The 15,689-nt window shown below is 37.9% G+C and overlaps 1 protein-coding gene across 6 annotated transcripts in view; it reads right to left on the bottom strand.

Moving 5' to 3' along the window:
• LOC126236636 (glycerol kinase-like) overlaps positions 1–15,689 on the bottom strand; it is a 280,730-nt gene that overhangs the window by 33,487 nt on the left and 231,554 nt on the right. For all 6 annotated transcript variants that reach the window (XM_049946086.1, XM_049946085.1, XM_049946089.1 and 3 more), the window contains 2 exons: positions 11,491–11,747; positions 3,388–3,593 (listed from right to left, as the gene is read on the bottom strand). In XM_049946086.1, the coding sequence (XP_049802043.1) occupies positions 3,388–3,593; positions 11,491–11,747 (463 nt within the window). The remainder of the gene's footprint in view (positions 1–3,387; positions 3,594–11,490; positions 11,748–15,689) is intronic.

Genomic DNA, 15,689 nt, shown 5'->3' on the forward strand with positions numbered 1-15,689 from the left:
TTCATCCATGTTTATAAATTCACTGAGATCTGCCAAACAAATACTACACAATATAGCATCATCAAACTTCAAACTTAGGCTTCATAAAGCTATAATCATTTATTTGAAACAACACCTGCTGTCTGCAGGTCAGGTCATGTATTTCTGCAACAGCTGTCATAACATGTCGACTTGTTCAATTACTCCAAAAACTGTCAATGAATTGTACAGATGACACATAAAAACCATATATTCTGTTTTGTGTATCCATGCTTCAGACTTTATTTTTAGGTTGTGTTTTAACTGACACTGAGGTAGATGTGGACAGAAGAATCTCAAGCTGGAAGAAAGATTTGTCCCAGTTCTAGCATGTAAAATCATGAAATAGTTTAGATCATTTCTCAAAAAATAAAACAAGGACAGTTTGGGTTTTAACATGCCATCTATCATTGTGACCAGCAGAATGTCACAATCTACTCCATTTCATTCCTAAATTTCTCTTTTGATTTCATTATGCAGCACAATTTTACACAAAATCTATTTAACATGCTGCACATGGGTAATAATTTCTCTTAGAAATATTACTAGAAGTCATCCATAAAAAATTTTTTACCTCTGTGTTCCTGGCACAAAAAATTTATCTGGATTTAATGCCAACAATCACTGTAACTTATACTGATTTGGCATAATATGGAGAAGAAAACAATTAATATATAACTCAGTTTGCTTTATACATCAGTTTGCTTTATACATAGAGATTTAAGTCATACTGGCATCACAATGAGGTTAAATTCATGTAACTAAAATACAACAAATGCAGCACAATATAGTCAGTCAGTTGAAGGGGTTGATGGAAAAAAGGGCTAACATACAAGAGGCTATTTTGAGTTATTTACCTACTAAATGTTTGGTTAAGTTCAAAGACAAGAACATTGATACAAAAGGACCAAACATATATGATAAATGGTGCTTTCGAACGACACACATGGAACTAATTGTTATCAGCATGTGGTGCACAAGCTTGTGTCTGTATATGTGTGGATGGATATGTGTGGGTGCGCGCGAGTGTATACCCGTCCTTTTTTCCCCCTATGGTAAGTCTTTCCGCTCCCGGGATTGGAATGACTCCTTACCCTCTCCCTTAAAACCCACATCCTTTCGTCTTTCCCTCTCCTTCCCTCTTTCCTGACGAGGCAACCATTGGTTGCGAAAGCTAGAATTTTGTGTGTATGTTTGTGTGTCTATCGACCTGCCAGCGCTTTCGTTTGGTAAGTCATATCATCTTTGTTTTTACATATATTGATACATAGTTGAACATACTGAATAAGAAGCTTGTATATTTCCTTTTGATATGTGGGTTTTAACGGTGACCGTGTTCTGCTATGCACTCAGTTTCATCAACATGGTAAGGTGTGGTGTGATCAACGAAGATATTTCTTTTGTGTGTATTCTGTGAAGATGGTTATACTGATTTCTTAGAAGGTGGTGGTGATGCAGATGACTGAAGATGATGCAGAGTGTGTTCAAATAGAAATTTGGGAACAAAATACTTGATGTTTTTATCTGGACTTCAGTTGAATGGTGCTTTCAATACATAATTCCAAAGAGGTTTTATTTTCAAATACAACACTTTACAGTAGAATCAAAAGAGGAGATCAGATGAGGCACTTAGGGACAAGTGGTGGAGTTATTCCCATGTATAACATTTTTCAAGAGCTTGGAAGACCAAGGTTGAGGGCATACTCTGAGGAAAACTGGAAATCTATTGATCATGTTCCAAATTCTGCAAAATCATCAGGGCAATCCAGACAATGCTATACTATTTTAGGGTGCCACTGACAACCCCCCTCCCCCCCCCCCCCTGACCCCATTCACAAATTATTTGATGAAAACATGGAAGAACAAACTTAAATCTAAAACAAACAGTGCAAGGAAGTTATGAAGCACAAACTTCTTTTCTCCAACCTGTGCACTATCAAAGTTTAAGGAAGCATCATTGCTAAGCTCTCAGGGGGGAAAGGTGGCAAAAAGATATGAGCTACAGTCTACTTGGTCCAAAGTCAGCATCAATTATTGTGATTCAAAATTTATTGCATACAGTAGACAATAGTTTCAGAAAAGATCTTCGAACATGGTAACTGTACATAGGACCAAATGTATGCTCATTATTAATTTTTTTTGTAAAATAATCAGGCAGCTTCCTGAAAAACCTCTATGAACTCTTGACCAATATTTCCTTGTTTAGAAAACAGTATTGTAAACAATAAAATTCTTTATTGACATACATATTAATTAAATAGCATAAGTATTAAATACCACATTAAGCAAGTTTTTTTCCATTAACTACCTTTGAGTTACTATTATAGCTGAAAATATGGTAAGAACAACCAGTGCAAGTTTCTACTTTACAAATTAGGACACAGTGTTAAGCGATCATTCTCCTTTTGAGCTATAATATCATATCATCTATCACCATGCCAGTATCCACATTCAGTTACAAACTTACTTCCCAGTGTAAAAATACTGTACAAATATCAATTATCTACACATTAGGTCATAGCAAAATTAAGTGACATCAAATTTATTTAACATCTGGCAAATATTTTTCAGTGCCATAACAGTGTGCATTTATGTTTCTCTTTTTTGTTTTTTTCCCACTTCTCTTCATCAGAGTAGAAAATGGGACTAACATTTAAACAATCCAAGCACTATACATTGTTACTAGTGTAGCTAATATATGAAGGAATGGATCATTTTACAATATCAAGGAATAACTCTGTATCACATTTCATCAACAACCCAACACTGAAATACCAGTCTATAACCATGAGGCTACTGTGAACATTTTATAAATCCCATCTTCAAAATGCTGAAGCCAGCTTTTAGCAACATAAAATCTGGCAAAGCAAGCAGAATTACGTAGCTGTTCTAGTTAGTTATTTACAAAAAAAATTTCTTTGTTGTGGCTTTCATAGGTAAATTTAAGCCTCCATAAAAAATGCTACGCAACAACTACTGAACAAGAAATTATAAATAAGTAGATCTCGAGCCAAAGGAGTATCTCAGTTTCTCAAAGGGAAATTTTGAACACACTGAAATACTGTGGTCTAATTGCAATCTTATTAGAGGACAAACTGAAGCAGAATATAAAGAATATCAACAGCAGCATATTTGTACTGTCATCTTACTTCCAGTTTCAAATTAATTAACAACCCCACAAAGAGGTATTTGATGCCCAATCAAGTGACATTATGCCTGGGTGTAAAGTTCAGAGAAAATTTACAAGCCCTAGAAAAACATTGTTACACATTTCACTTAAAATGGTTTTTAAGGACAGAATAAAATCTGCTAAGATGCCATCATTTTGACAGAAGATGGAAAATACATTTAAAAATATCATGTACATACCAACAGGGATTCCACAAATATCAGCCTGAAGCTGCATAAGCAAATCATTTTGTGTCATTGTTCCATCAGCTTTCAGTTTCCTCAGAGGAAATCCACAATCTTTTTTCATTGCTTCTAATATGTCTCGTGTCTGGAAACAGACAGCCTCCAAACAAGCTCGAATAATATGGCACTTTGTAGTAAACTGCGTCAATCCACACAGGATGCTGTCAAAATGAAATATCACAATATACTGCATGAATCCTCTAAATATATCAGTGAGTGAATGAAAGTATTTAGAATCAGGATAAACTAAACTGAATAATTTTAAAAATTGGTTTCCACAGTTAAATAACCTGCTTACTATGGTGTGGATTTGTTGATACAGTACCACTGACTGTTAACCACATCTAAATCTATTACTGGGCCGCGTAAAATAGTTTGATATTGAAAACATTCCGCATTATATCAATTACTGAGAATTGGAACTGTCATTCACAGTTATAACAGCTTAGGTACACAATCATTCCACAAAACAACCCTGAAGATCTTCAAGGATGTCGAATATTGTCAGAAAAAAATTACATGCTACATATTTATGAAGATCTGATATGCTAACATTCCTTCCACAGGTCGCAAGTAAAACTGTCCTTAAGGATATCAAAAAAGTCAAAATAGTTTTTTATAGTTTTCTGTTATACATAAAAACCTGACCTCACACATAAGATTTACACAAACTAAAATCTCATCCCCAGAGACCATTGCCCAAGTCATATGTAAGAAAACCACTGATCTGTAAATTTTCTTTTCTTAGGTAAAACATTAGGTCTCATTATATCAAATTTATTTGATTTGAAACATATTAAACAATTAACCTGGAACAAAAACTTCTGAAAGAGACAAAAGGAAAGTAACAAGATACTATTCTGTGGTAAGATGACCTTAAATGACTGCACAGAAATGTAAGAAACTTCACTATGGCATAGTGTGTTTGCAAGAAAGCACTGACAGTGCAGCCGATAGCTGGCTTTTGAAGTAACTGTAAGGTACAAAGTATTTTCATATCTTAGAACTGTAAGTGGAAAAAGAGACACACAGTTAAACATGGAAGATATGCCTTAGGTGTGTCTGAAAACATCAAAACCCTGAATGTGGACAAATCTTTCAGAGATGTTATTTGTATTCTCATCTGTTGTATTCATCTTCATTCATTCATCCACACGCTGTGTTGCATACATTGCATCATGAAGGAGAGTCTTCATGGATGTGGAACAAATGAAGTTATGTATGACAGCTAGAAGCAACCCTGCTGGCTATTTTTGTAAAGTATACTAAAACAAAATTATGCCAATCCTTCAAACTGACAATTTAAAAATAAATAAATAAAATAAAATAAAAAATAAAAAAATAAAAAAGGGGGTACTGATACTCCTCCTATACTACTCAGTTGCAGTCCCTCTAATACTTCAAAGAAAGCTTCTGTATAAATTTACACAGACCACTATCAGTTGCATATATACTAGAAGATTCAAGCTCTATTACAAATGCCAGGAGGTTATAATTAAAGTGCAGCTATTCATGAAGGTGCAGTGAGGGCTGTAACTATTGCATAGCAGCAAAACTTGGCAGATGTGCTAATGCATTAGTCCTGAACTGATTGATGCTAAAAAAAATTACTTCCAATTTTGACCACCAGGTACAAATCTGGTGCTGTACAGCATCCCATCAACACCCCCACTGCTCATACTGAACAAATTTTGTAAGCAGCAGTTAATAGTAAAATCAACATGCTTGTTCACTAGTTTGACCTTTCCTGCTCACGTCCTGTTACTAATCCATTACACATGGAAACACTTCTACTATATGTCTTTCCTGCATTCAGAGTGCCAGATTTGAATCTAATGTCCAAAACTGGAATTTTCTTCCAAGAGTAAATTGGTTTCACATTAATGCATTACAACATCTACCAAGTTTTGCTGTCATACAATAATTACAGCCCACACTGCATCTCTGCGAGTAGCTACACTTTAATTGTAAGCAGCTAGTATTATAGTACATGTAATTTACATTGTTGATCCCAGTATCCTGATAAATTGTAGGAGTGGCTAATTAGGTATTCATAAATATTAGGGGATCTTCAGTAACATGACTGATTTCCAGTGGCATCTTTAGCACCAGAGCATAAAACTCCATTCTGAACCCTAGAGAGGGAGATGTAATCTTCATGAAAATTGTTTCTAGTTCTAGTATTATGGTTGTAAAGTGCAGAATTCATTCAAAATTCACTCTTGTTATTGATGACAAATACCGTTATGGAGTATATAAATTAGTATGCAAGTGAAAGACTCCCTGTATTCATGAAAAGGCTCCTGCAAGACTTTAGGTTATCACCTTTACTCAATATTCTTTTTGCACACTTCTGAAGAATAAATACTTTTTCTCACTTTAGTTGCAGTGCTTCAGATGATTAGGCCATAGAACAGAACTGAGTGAATGTGTGCTAGCATTCCTGTCTGCAGTAAACACAACGAGATATTTCTGAGTGCAAAGTGGGCAAAAACTGAGCTTTTTGGCTAACTTATCTGCATGCTGGGGCCTTATCAGTTCATTATCCTCTGGGATGCCCAAGAACTTATGCATGAAGCCTCATTCAATGTATGCCCTTTGATCTCTACTTCTGGTACCTGTAAGTTATTGGATGTATTTGGACCAGTCATCACTATACATGTGTCATCAGCAAATATTACAGCTTTTGAAGAGTCCTGCTATGTCTTGGATAAATCACTTATGTAGGTGAAATACCCTCAAACTTCAAGAAGAATATAATAATTCCAATCCCAAAGAAAGCAAATGATGACTGGTGTGAAAATTACTGAACTATCAGTTCAATAAGTCACGGCTCCAAAATACTAACACACATTTTTTACAAACACATGGAAATACTGATAGAAACCGACGTCAGAAAAGATCAGTTTGGATTCCTTACAAATGTTGGAACACATGAAGCAATACTGACCCTACAACTTATTTTAGAAGATAGATTAAGAAAAGGCAAACCTACGTTTCTAGCATTTGTAGACTTGGAGAAAGCTTTTGACAATGTTGACTCCGCCAAGGTATATCAAAACATCCTCGAGGGCTGAATCCAAACAAGGGTAAAGTACAACTTGAGAGACCAACAGCATGGCCTCAAATCTGGGACGTCAACAGTTGACCTCATATTTGCAATGAGGCACCTCCAGAAGCACCATTATGAATTTGGGGTAGACCTTGTGATGGCTTTTCTCGATACTGAAAATGCACTTGATATCATCTTTAGAAAAAGTGTCTAGTAAGCATTAGAAAAGAAGGGAGTGGAGAAAGAGATGACAAGCAGAATGGAGGATATGTACTGTGGAAGTCAGAGTTGTGAGAAAGTCAGAAATGAAAGGACAGACTGGTTCCAACACACAAGTGGTGTGAAACAGGGTAGTGCATTGTCACCTCTCCTCATTGTGGTCTTGGATGAGATAATGACCAAGGTAGAAGAAAAAGCTAGATATGACAAGCAATGGTGTCATGAATGACTTGATGATCTGGGGAAACAGGTGGGAGGATATTCAGGAAGAGTTGGATGCTTGGGAAGAAACTGTGAGACATTAGGGAACGAAATTTAATGTGAACCAATAAGAGATCATAGTTACAACTAGAAAGAAAGATAGACTAATTAGAATGAGGACTGGAGGTGAACAACTGAAGAAGAGAGAGAGTGTCAAGTGCTTGGGACGTGTGATGGAGGCAAATGGAAGAAATGAGAAAGGGATCAGTGAACATGGCAGACAGGCACAGGTATTCCTGCAAATTGTTAGGAGGCTGGTTTGGAATAAAGACAGTCCACAAAAAAACAAGGAAGTACTGTAAAGAAGTTTACTACATCCCAATACTAACATATGCATCTGAAACATGGATGATGAAGAAATGACATGTAAACAGATTACAGGTATGTGAAATTAAGTACCTCAGAAGTAGGATAAGAGTAAACAAATGAGACAGGATGAGGAGTGAAATGGTAAGAGAAATAATGAAAGAGGAACCCCTGCAGAGCATGATAGAAACCTCAAGGCTAGGATAGTATGGGCACTTAATGAGAAAGGAAAACAAGAGGATTCTCAAGAATATACAGGAAATGGGGATGCGAAGGGAACAACCAAGAGAAAGAGCAAGGAATAGAAGGCTGAAAGGTGTAGACAAATGTGTTGAAACAAAAAAGTCAGGGACTGGACCAGACTGAAAAAAGAAACAGGGTGGGAAAATAGGACTACATGGTGGGGCTTATGTTCCAAATAGACCCAACCTGGGACTGAAAACTGTTCAAGATGATACAGATTTAGTAATAAATTATCAGTTGCACTGTACCTGTACAGAATATTACTGTGTGTGTGTGTGTGTGTGTGTGTGTGTGTGTGTGTGTGTGTGTGTGTTCAAATTGAACACTGTAAGCAAAAAAAAAAATGTTGCTGAACTGAAAATTAAAGTAAAACTATCAAGGTCTACACTCAAAATCAGTCAGATATACATACAACATAAACAACATGAAAGTGATGAGAAAACTGTTTAGGCAGTGGGTTGTGTATCATATTTTAACTTGAGTAAAGAATAACTTTACTTCATTTGGTTAGCTGTATTTTCTGGAAAAATTTCAGAGGTGCATGTCTAAACTAATACTGCACACATAAGAGAGAGAGAGAGAGAGAGAGAGAGAGAGAGAGAGAGAGAGAGAAAGGAGAATATTTACAGTATGAGGAGATAAAAGTTTTTTTAGTCAAGCAAAAAGTGTCAAATTAGTAACAATAAAAATGGAATTTCATGAACATACACCATTTGTTACTCTTAAGTTCCTCCAAGAATTGATGAGAGAATAAATCTCAGGCTTACAGCTGGATCCCACATATCGTAAAACCCAATATTAAATTAAATTGTGACACTAATTGATTAAATGCTATTACCAAGCATGAGGTTTTGATCTCCATGCTCCCTTTCCTGAAATGTCTGGTCCATTGTTGCTCTGACTGAAATTAACATCTGATGATGTGTTAAAGTATATGCCCACTTGTGCTCGACTTTCATCACAAATTGGATGACTGTTGCTGCAGAGCATCTCTTTCCACCTTTTAATAAGCCCAAAGCTTTGGTAACATTACAACAGCAGTCACAATTGATTGATTTGCCCCACACTTATGACAAAATTATTTCTTTTATGTCACAAATCCAATACTCTGCAGTCAGTGGTAGAATCTTCACATGTGTAATTCTTTCTATGTAACAGAGAGAACACTTTGCTCTGCGTATTTGCTGTACTGAAGGAAGTAAGTAGGCCAGAAACAACTGTGTAATCTGCTAGCTCTTTGTGATTGGTCCAGTCCACTCTCCCCTGCCCCCCCCCCCCCCCACCCCCCCAAAAAAAAGCCGAATCATATGGAAGAAACACAGTAGCCTTCTCAAGTTCCTCTTCTGTTTCTTTCAGCTGCAGTGTCCGTGTAGTGTGCATTGAATCAGTTGTCCTGTGTAGCTATTTTCACAAAAGAAGCCTTTTAGGTTTCTCAGTTCCTTAGTGAGACATTTTGTCACTGGGGGCACAAGCCTTGTGTAACAGGCTTCTGACCACTCCATTCCCCTGTGACAGTGAATGACAGCTGTTGGCTTTAAAATTGAAGTCTGTACAAATCTCCCATTTTTCCATCCACTGGTAAATTGTGCCATCTGCTCTTTTGATAGGACATCAAGGATTTCTTGGAGTTAATATGTCAGGATTTAGATGTTAGTACTACCAACCTCTTCAGGTAAGCTCTGACTGACCAATTTACTTACTAACTTCCTTACTTCCTTTTCAAGAGGATATACTTAGAGAGGAGCAATGAAGTAGCAACTTTCACCAGTTGTGGCCCATGTGTACCGTTGGAACCTGACATATTTCTTCCATTACATTGTAACAATATTGTGCAGAGGGAAGTTGCTACTCACCATATAGTGTAGATGCTGAGTCACAGATATGCACAACAAAACGACTGTAACAAATATAGCTTCTTTCTGTTGTGCTTAAGTGCGACTCAACATGTACGCTATATAGTGAGTAGCAACTTTTCTTTTCACAATATTGTTTAGTCCATTCTGGATTTCCCGTTGTTCCGTTACACTGTTTGTTATATGGCAACATGCAAGAAATATGCTGAATGATTTCCTTGTACAGATCAACTTGATAAATCGTAAGATCAACTCCACTATGAAAACTGAAGTGAATTGAAGATCGTCTTTCTACATATCATGGCACAGAAGATAGCAGATGGCACAGTGGGCCTTAAGGTTTACAGGAGAAAGACAAACTGACCTGTATTTTAAAATCAGCACATGACACAGATGGATAGAGTGCTTAGAATGCTGTTTCAAGGGGCTGTGTTCAGAGATCATCATCTCTCAGAGTTATACTGAATCAATTACAACCATATGAAGATTATGCCACATACTTCTAATTACTGGGACTGTGTCACAATATACACAATTGATGTATAAGCATGGATGGTTCAAAAACACTTTTCCACAGAAGCAACTTATCATTTGGCAACCCCCACCTCATTTTCCCTTGCACACTTTCACCTTTGTCAGTTTTTCACAGCTAGTCGTGATAGACATTGTGTACAAATCTTACACTTGGGCACCCCATTCAGCTTGGGGCCCCAAGTGGCTGCCACAAATTGCAATACATCCTGCATAGAAATTTTACAGTTGTGGTGCCTCTGGTGCCCCTCTCATGTTGATGCCCCAAGCAGCGTTGTGTGTCACTTGGCCTTTAAACTGGTCCTGGATATAAGGGCAAGTTAATCAATTACAACTCCAACTACTACATACGAAGACCTGGAAAGCTGCACTTACATTAACTAACATTTCTACGCCAACCATTAACATCTATATAGATCATCTTTGCTAGTAGCTTCTCTCTATCACTATAGCAACCTTTGACAGCTATTTCATATACCTTTGCTAACAGCACGTATGTTATGGAATGGATAACACGCAGCCTAGACTACACTATTTACTGCAGTTTATTTTTCTGACGGACAGCTCTTTCATAGCAACTTCCTGGCAGATTAAAACTGTGTGCCGGATCGAGACTCGTACTCAGGACCTTTGCCTTTCGCGGGCAAGTGCTCTACCCAACTGAGCTACCCAAGCATGACTCACGCCCCGTCCTCACAGCTTTACTTCTGCCAGTACCTCATCTCCTACCTTCCAAACTTAACAGAAGCTCTCCTGCGAACCTTGCAGAACTAGCACTCCTGAAAGAAAGGATATTGCGGAGACACGGCTTAGCCATTCTGGTATTTGATGTATTTTAACTATAACTCTTCTTCAGCTCTTAGTAATATAGACTATTTTAATACATTTTATGCTAATAGTACACAGTGTACTTCCGATTGGTTAACACTGATGTCATACACAGGACGGTGAGTGGGACTATTGCTATTTAAGACTATTCCCTGCCTATCCATTTAGCAGTCAGTTCAGCAACGTGGGTCGGCACAGCCTGCTCTATGGAAGTCCACCTGCCATCTGTGTACTTGTAGTTTGCAATTTTATTTCAGTGTATATATGTTACTGTAAAGATCCCTCTATCTGTACGTGTGTTATTTCAGAATCTGAAGATGAACCTTAAAGATTGAAACCGGTCACTCCGATGAAAAGAAATTTGTGATCAAGACTGCTTTTTAATCATCATATTAACTGGTAAGTGAAAGCAAACACCTATAACAACAATGAACTGACATTTGATAAAGTCAGTGAGTTAGTGGATATGTTGTGCATTTGACACACACTCAGGCTTTGTGGAAGGGAGAAAAAATGTAAAAGCAATGTACTCATATGTATGGCTTCAACCAGCCTGATAAGGTGAGGGCAATATGGTTGTGGATGAAATATTGTGCTCAATGGACAAGGATATACAAGAATCTCTCTTTATGTGCTTTCTCTCTCAACACACAATAAATGAGATTACGTTTCCAGCATGAAGAGTTAATTTTTATCAAAAATATGTCCATCACAAATAAAATATTAATGCTTCTACAGTTTAAAATTTTTGAAATAATGTCTTACCCACGAGCATCTTTTCTCCAATAAGGTGCATAAAGCCCAGAAAAAGCAGGAACAAAATAAACATCACCAGTAGTCTTTACTTCATCGGCTAATTTCTCTGACTCAGCAAACGTACTTATTAGATTCATATTGTTTTTCAGCCACTTAACAGCTGCTCCAGCTACTGCCACAGAACCTTCCAAAGCATAAACTGGTTGAGCCGATTTGCCCATTTGATAGGCAACTGTTGTCACTAATCCATGGCTAGACTGCACTCGCTGCCAATTACAATTTACACAATTAGAAACAAAAGCAAGTAACGCTATTAATAATAAACAAAAGCAAGTAATTATATTAATTAATAATGAAAATACATAAGGATTATAGCAAAGAATTACTTGCCGAGTATGATGAAAACATATTTCACAGACCACTCAGGCAGAATTAAAAAGATCTTAAAAAAGACCATAAATAAGCCCAGAATTTAATCAAGTTTAGCCTGACATGTTTTGACACTGAACATCATGCTCTAAGAACCATGCCAAGGTTTCTGAGGGACAGCAGAAAAAACAGAAAATAAATAGAAAGGAACAACAAATAATCAGGGGGCTAGCTAGGGTGGCTCTGTGCCTGGAAGCGTCTGAGACAGAGACGGTAAAGAGTGTACTGGAAGATATGAGACTGGGGGACAGGTCGCACATCATGTTTGCTGATAAGCCACAGTCATTTGGGGACTTAGATGGTTTAGTGATTAGTATAGAGAATATTAAGCATACTGGTGCTAAATGGGAAAAAGCTGAAGGGTTTGCAGGGGTACAGGAAGGCAGGGATCAAGTTCCTGTGGTGTAAAAAGGGATATGCATAGAGATTAGTTTTGTTTCAGATGCAGTGGTATGGAACAACTGATAGGGGACTGTAAAATTTTGCATGGAGCAGGCAGCACAAATAGCTGTCGCTGGGAACCCGCAGGGGCTTCTGGAAATAGGAAGCTGCCATGCGGATGCAAACCTTTTGTGCTTTAAACACCGGGACGTTGTCACTTGTGTGCATGAACTTGGGAAGGGCACCTGTGTGTGCACTTATTGACCCTGGAAGTAATATCTCCATTATTGATTATGAATGGTTGAGGGCTAATGGAAGTCTGGCTGGGATAGGGAAGGTACTACCAGGAAGTGAGGATTGTTGCAATGTATCCAGAGACCCATTGACAGTGGTATAGTCAGTCAGGTACAATGCAAGATTGGCATGGGCGAGTTTACCTGACCAATGAGGTTGCACAGAAGTTGACGGTTAAGATTACCTTAGGATGTGATTTCATCGAGTTGGATGTGTGTATAGTACCATTTTCTAAGGACTCTCCCAATGAATCTCAACCTGGCACCCAACTGATATGGTCATGAGCCCAGGAGAGATGTTGCAGGTGATGTCTTGTTGTTAGCAAATACACATGCTTCAGTTGTCATAGCTCATTAATACCAAATTTTTCTGCACTGTCCTAATGGATACATTCATTGTACATCCCACATTGATTTCTGTGGTTATTTCACGCTTAAGACTGTTGATTATATTTTCATTAAAAGCTAGAAATTAAGAAACCTGCATTGCCTTCTACATGGTCAGTATTGCATAATTTTCTCCACTGTGAAATGAAGATTTCTTGTCTTTTGTGGTGTTTTAAAAACCTGTGATAAATTCAATACAGTTTTCAGTTTCAGTGCCCATTTACTAATTAAATTAACAACCCGCATTTTGGTAGTATTCTTTCAAGCTTACATGCTTCATTTTAATTTTTCACATTTGCATTTATCATTTTGTGTGGTAAACAGAAGTCCATAGTGATATATAACTAATGGAAAGTCAATATAACTTGCCGCGTACCTGAGGTGTCATGTTTGATATACACACACAGAAGATACAAAACATTATTAAGTTTTCAGACAATGACCTCCTCCTTCAAAGTTCTCTCTCTCTCTCTCTCTCTCTCTCTCTCTCTCTCTCTCACACACACACACACACACACACACACACACACACACACACACACACCTGCATAGTTACCTTGTCCTATACCCTGGCCAACTACATTGCACCAGCACTGCATCTCACCTGGAATGAGGGGTCTAATTGGGTGGAGTAGGTGACGAGAGAAAGGAGGTGCAGAACAGGAGAGGTTGTTGGTGGCAAGGGTACCCAATGACAGGAAAGGGAAAAGCAGCAAGTGTGCATAATAGGAAATGTCTGGTACAGTCAGGGGGAGTTTCGTGTGGTACACAATGATGTAGAGAAGTGGACTAGGAAGAGGTGATAAAACAGGCACTATACAAAGAAAGCTGCTACTCTGGTAGCAGAATACGTGTGGCACACACACAGTGGATTTTTTTAATATGCAGTCAAATGAAAAAATGAGACATGTAAGAAAAGTAAATAAACTGTTCGTTATTTCAAAAATAATCATCACAACTGTTAATACAATTATCCCAATGTGAGACAATACTGTCAATGTTTGTGGTTTCTTACAGAACCATAACCGTACCCTGGCATGCGCCACTTCATCCAAAGCAAATTGACTGGCACAAATGTCTTTCTTTAGTGTGCACAAAATATGAAAATTGCATGGGGGGAGATCGGGACTGTATGGAGGATGTGTTGGGGCCTTTCAAGTTCAACTTCTGCAGTGTAGTGTAAACAACCCTGGCAACACATGGGAGGGCCCAATTATCAAAAGAAGTATTTATTAGTTGCAATCTAGACTCACTGTTTTGTTATAAACTTAAAGAAGATTGCTGTTGTTTCAATATGACCACAAAAATTATTAGTTAATTTACTACCCAAACAGCAACACACACCTACTACTGTTGTGTCTGATTTCCTAATCCAAATCCTCATTGTTGTCCAAGTTAATTCAACTAAACTCCATTATCTTTTTTTCCCCTTTAGTTGATGTTCATCTTATTCCTCTTTTCAAGACACTGTCCATTCCATTCATCTGATCTTCCAGATCCTTTGCTGTCTCTAAGAGAATTAAAATGTCATCAGCAAACCTCAAAGTTTTTATTTCTTCTCCCTGAACTTTAATTCCTTCTCCATTTTTTCTGTTGCTTGCTCATTGTACAGACTGCATAACATCATGGATAGACTACAACCTAGTCTCACTCCCTTCTCAATCACTGCTTCCCTTTCATGGCCCTCAACTCTTGTGATTGCCGTCTGGTTTCCGTGCGAGTTGTAAATGACCTTTCACTCCCTGTATTTAATCTCTGCTACCTTCAGAATTTCGAAGAGTGTATTCCACGCAGCACTCTCAAAAGCTTTCTCTATGTACACAAAAGTTGTTACCATAGGTATGCCCCTCCTTTAACCTATGTTGTAAGTCATAGGCTCAGTATTGTCTTGCATATTAAAACATTCTCCAGAACCCAAACTGATCTTTCTTGAGGTCAGCCACTACCAGCTTTTGCATTCTTACATAAATAGTTCTGTCAGTATTTTGCAACCATGACTTATTAAGCTGACACTGTGGTAATATTCACCTGTCAGCACCTACTTCCTTTGCCACACAAATTATTACATTCCACTTCAAGTCTGACAGTATTTCCTGCATTCTTATATTTCACACAACAGGTGGAATAATTTAGTCACAGCTGGGTGTCTATCTAAGGATATCAGCAGTTCTGAGGGACTGTCATCTCCAGGGGCTTGTCTTGGCTTAGATCTTTCAGTGCTCTTATCACATTCTTCTCACAGTATCATATCTCCCATCTCACCTTCATCTGCTTCTACTCCCTTTCTATAATACTGCCTTCAAGTTGATTTCCCTCGTGTAGTCCCTCTATATACTCCTTCAACCTTTGCTTTCCATTATTTGCTTAGTATTTGTTTTTCATCTCAGCTCTTGATAGTCATACAGTGCTTCTCTTTTCTCCAAAGGCTTATTTAATTTTCCCGTAGATGGTGTTTATCTTTGTCCTTTTCTGTAGCTGGATGGGCAGTATAGAAGGCTGCCCTGTGCAGGACCCAGGTTCAACTGCTGGTACTCCCACAGATTTTTTCCTTGGTGGCAGGACTGGTATGGGATGCACTCAACTTTGTGATGCCAATTGAGGTGCTACTTGTCCAAATAGCAGTGGCTTCACAGTCTGGAAAACAGCTGGAAGTGCAGTGTGCTGACCACGTGCCCCCTGTACCATACCCGCATGACACAGTAATGCAAATTATGACAT

The sequence above is a fragment of the Schistocerca nitens genome, chromosome 2 (genome assembly GCF_023898315.1).
Source record: "Schistocerca nitens isolate TAMUIC-IGC-003100 chromosome 2, iqSchNite1.1, whole genome shotgun sequence".
NCBI lineage: Eukaryota > Metazoa > Arthropoda > Insecta > Orthoptera > Acrididae > Schistocerca > Schistocerca nitens.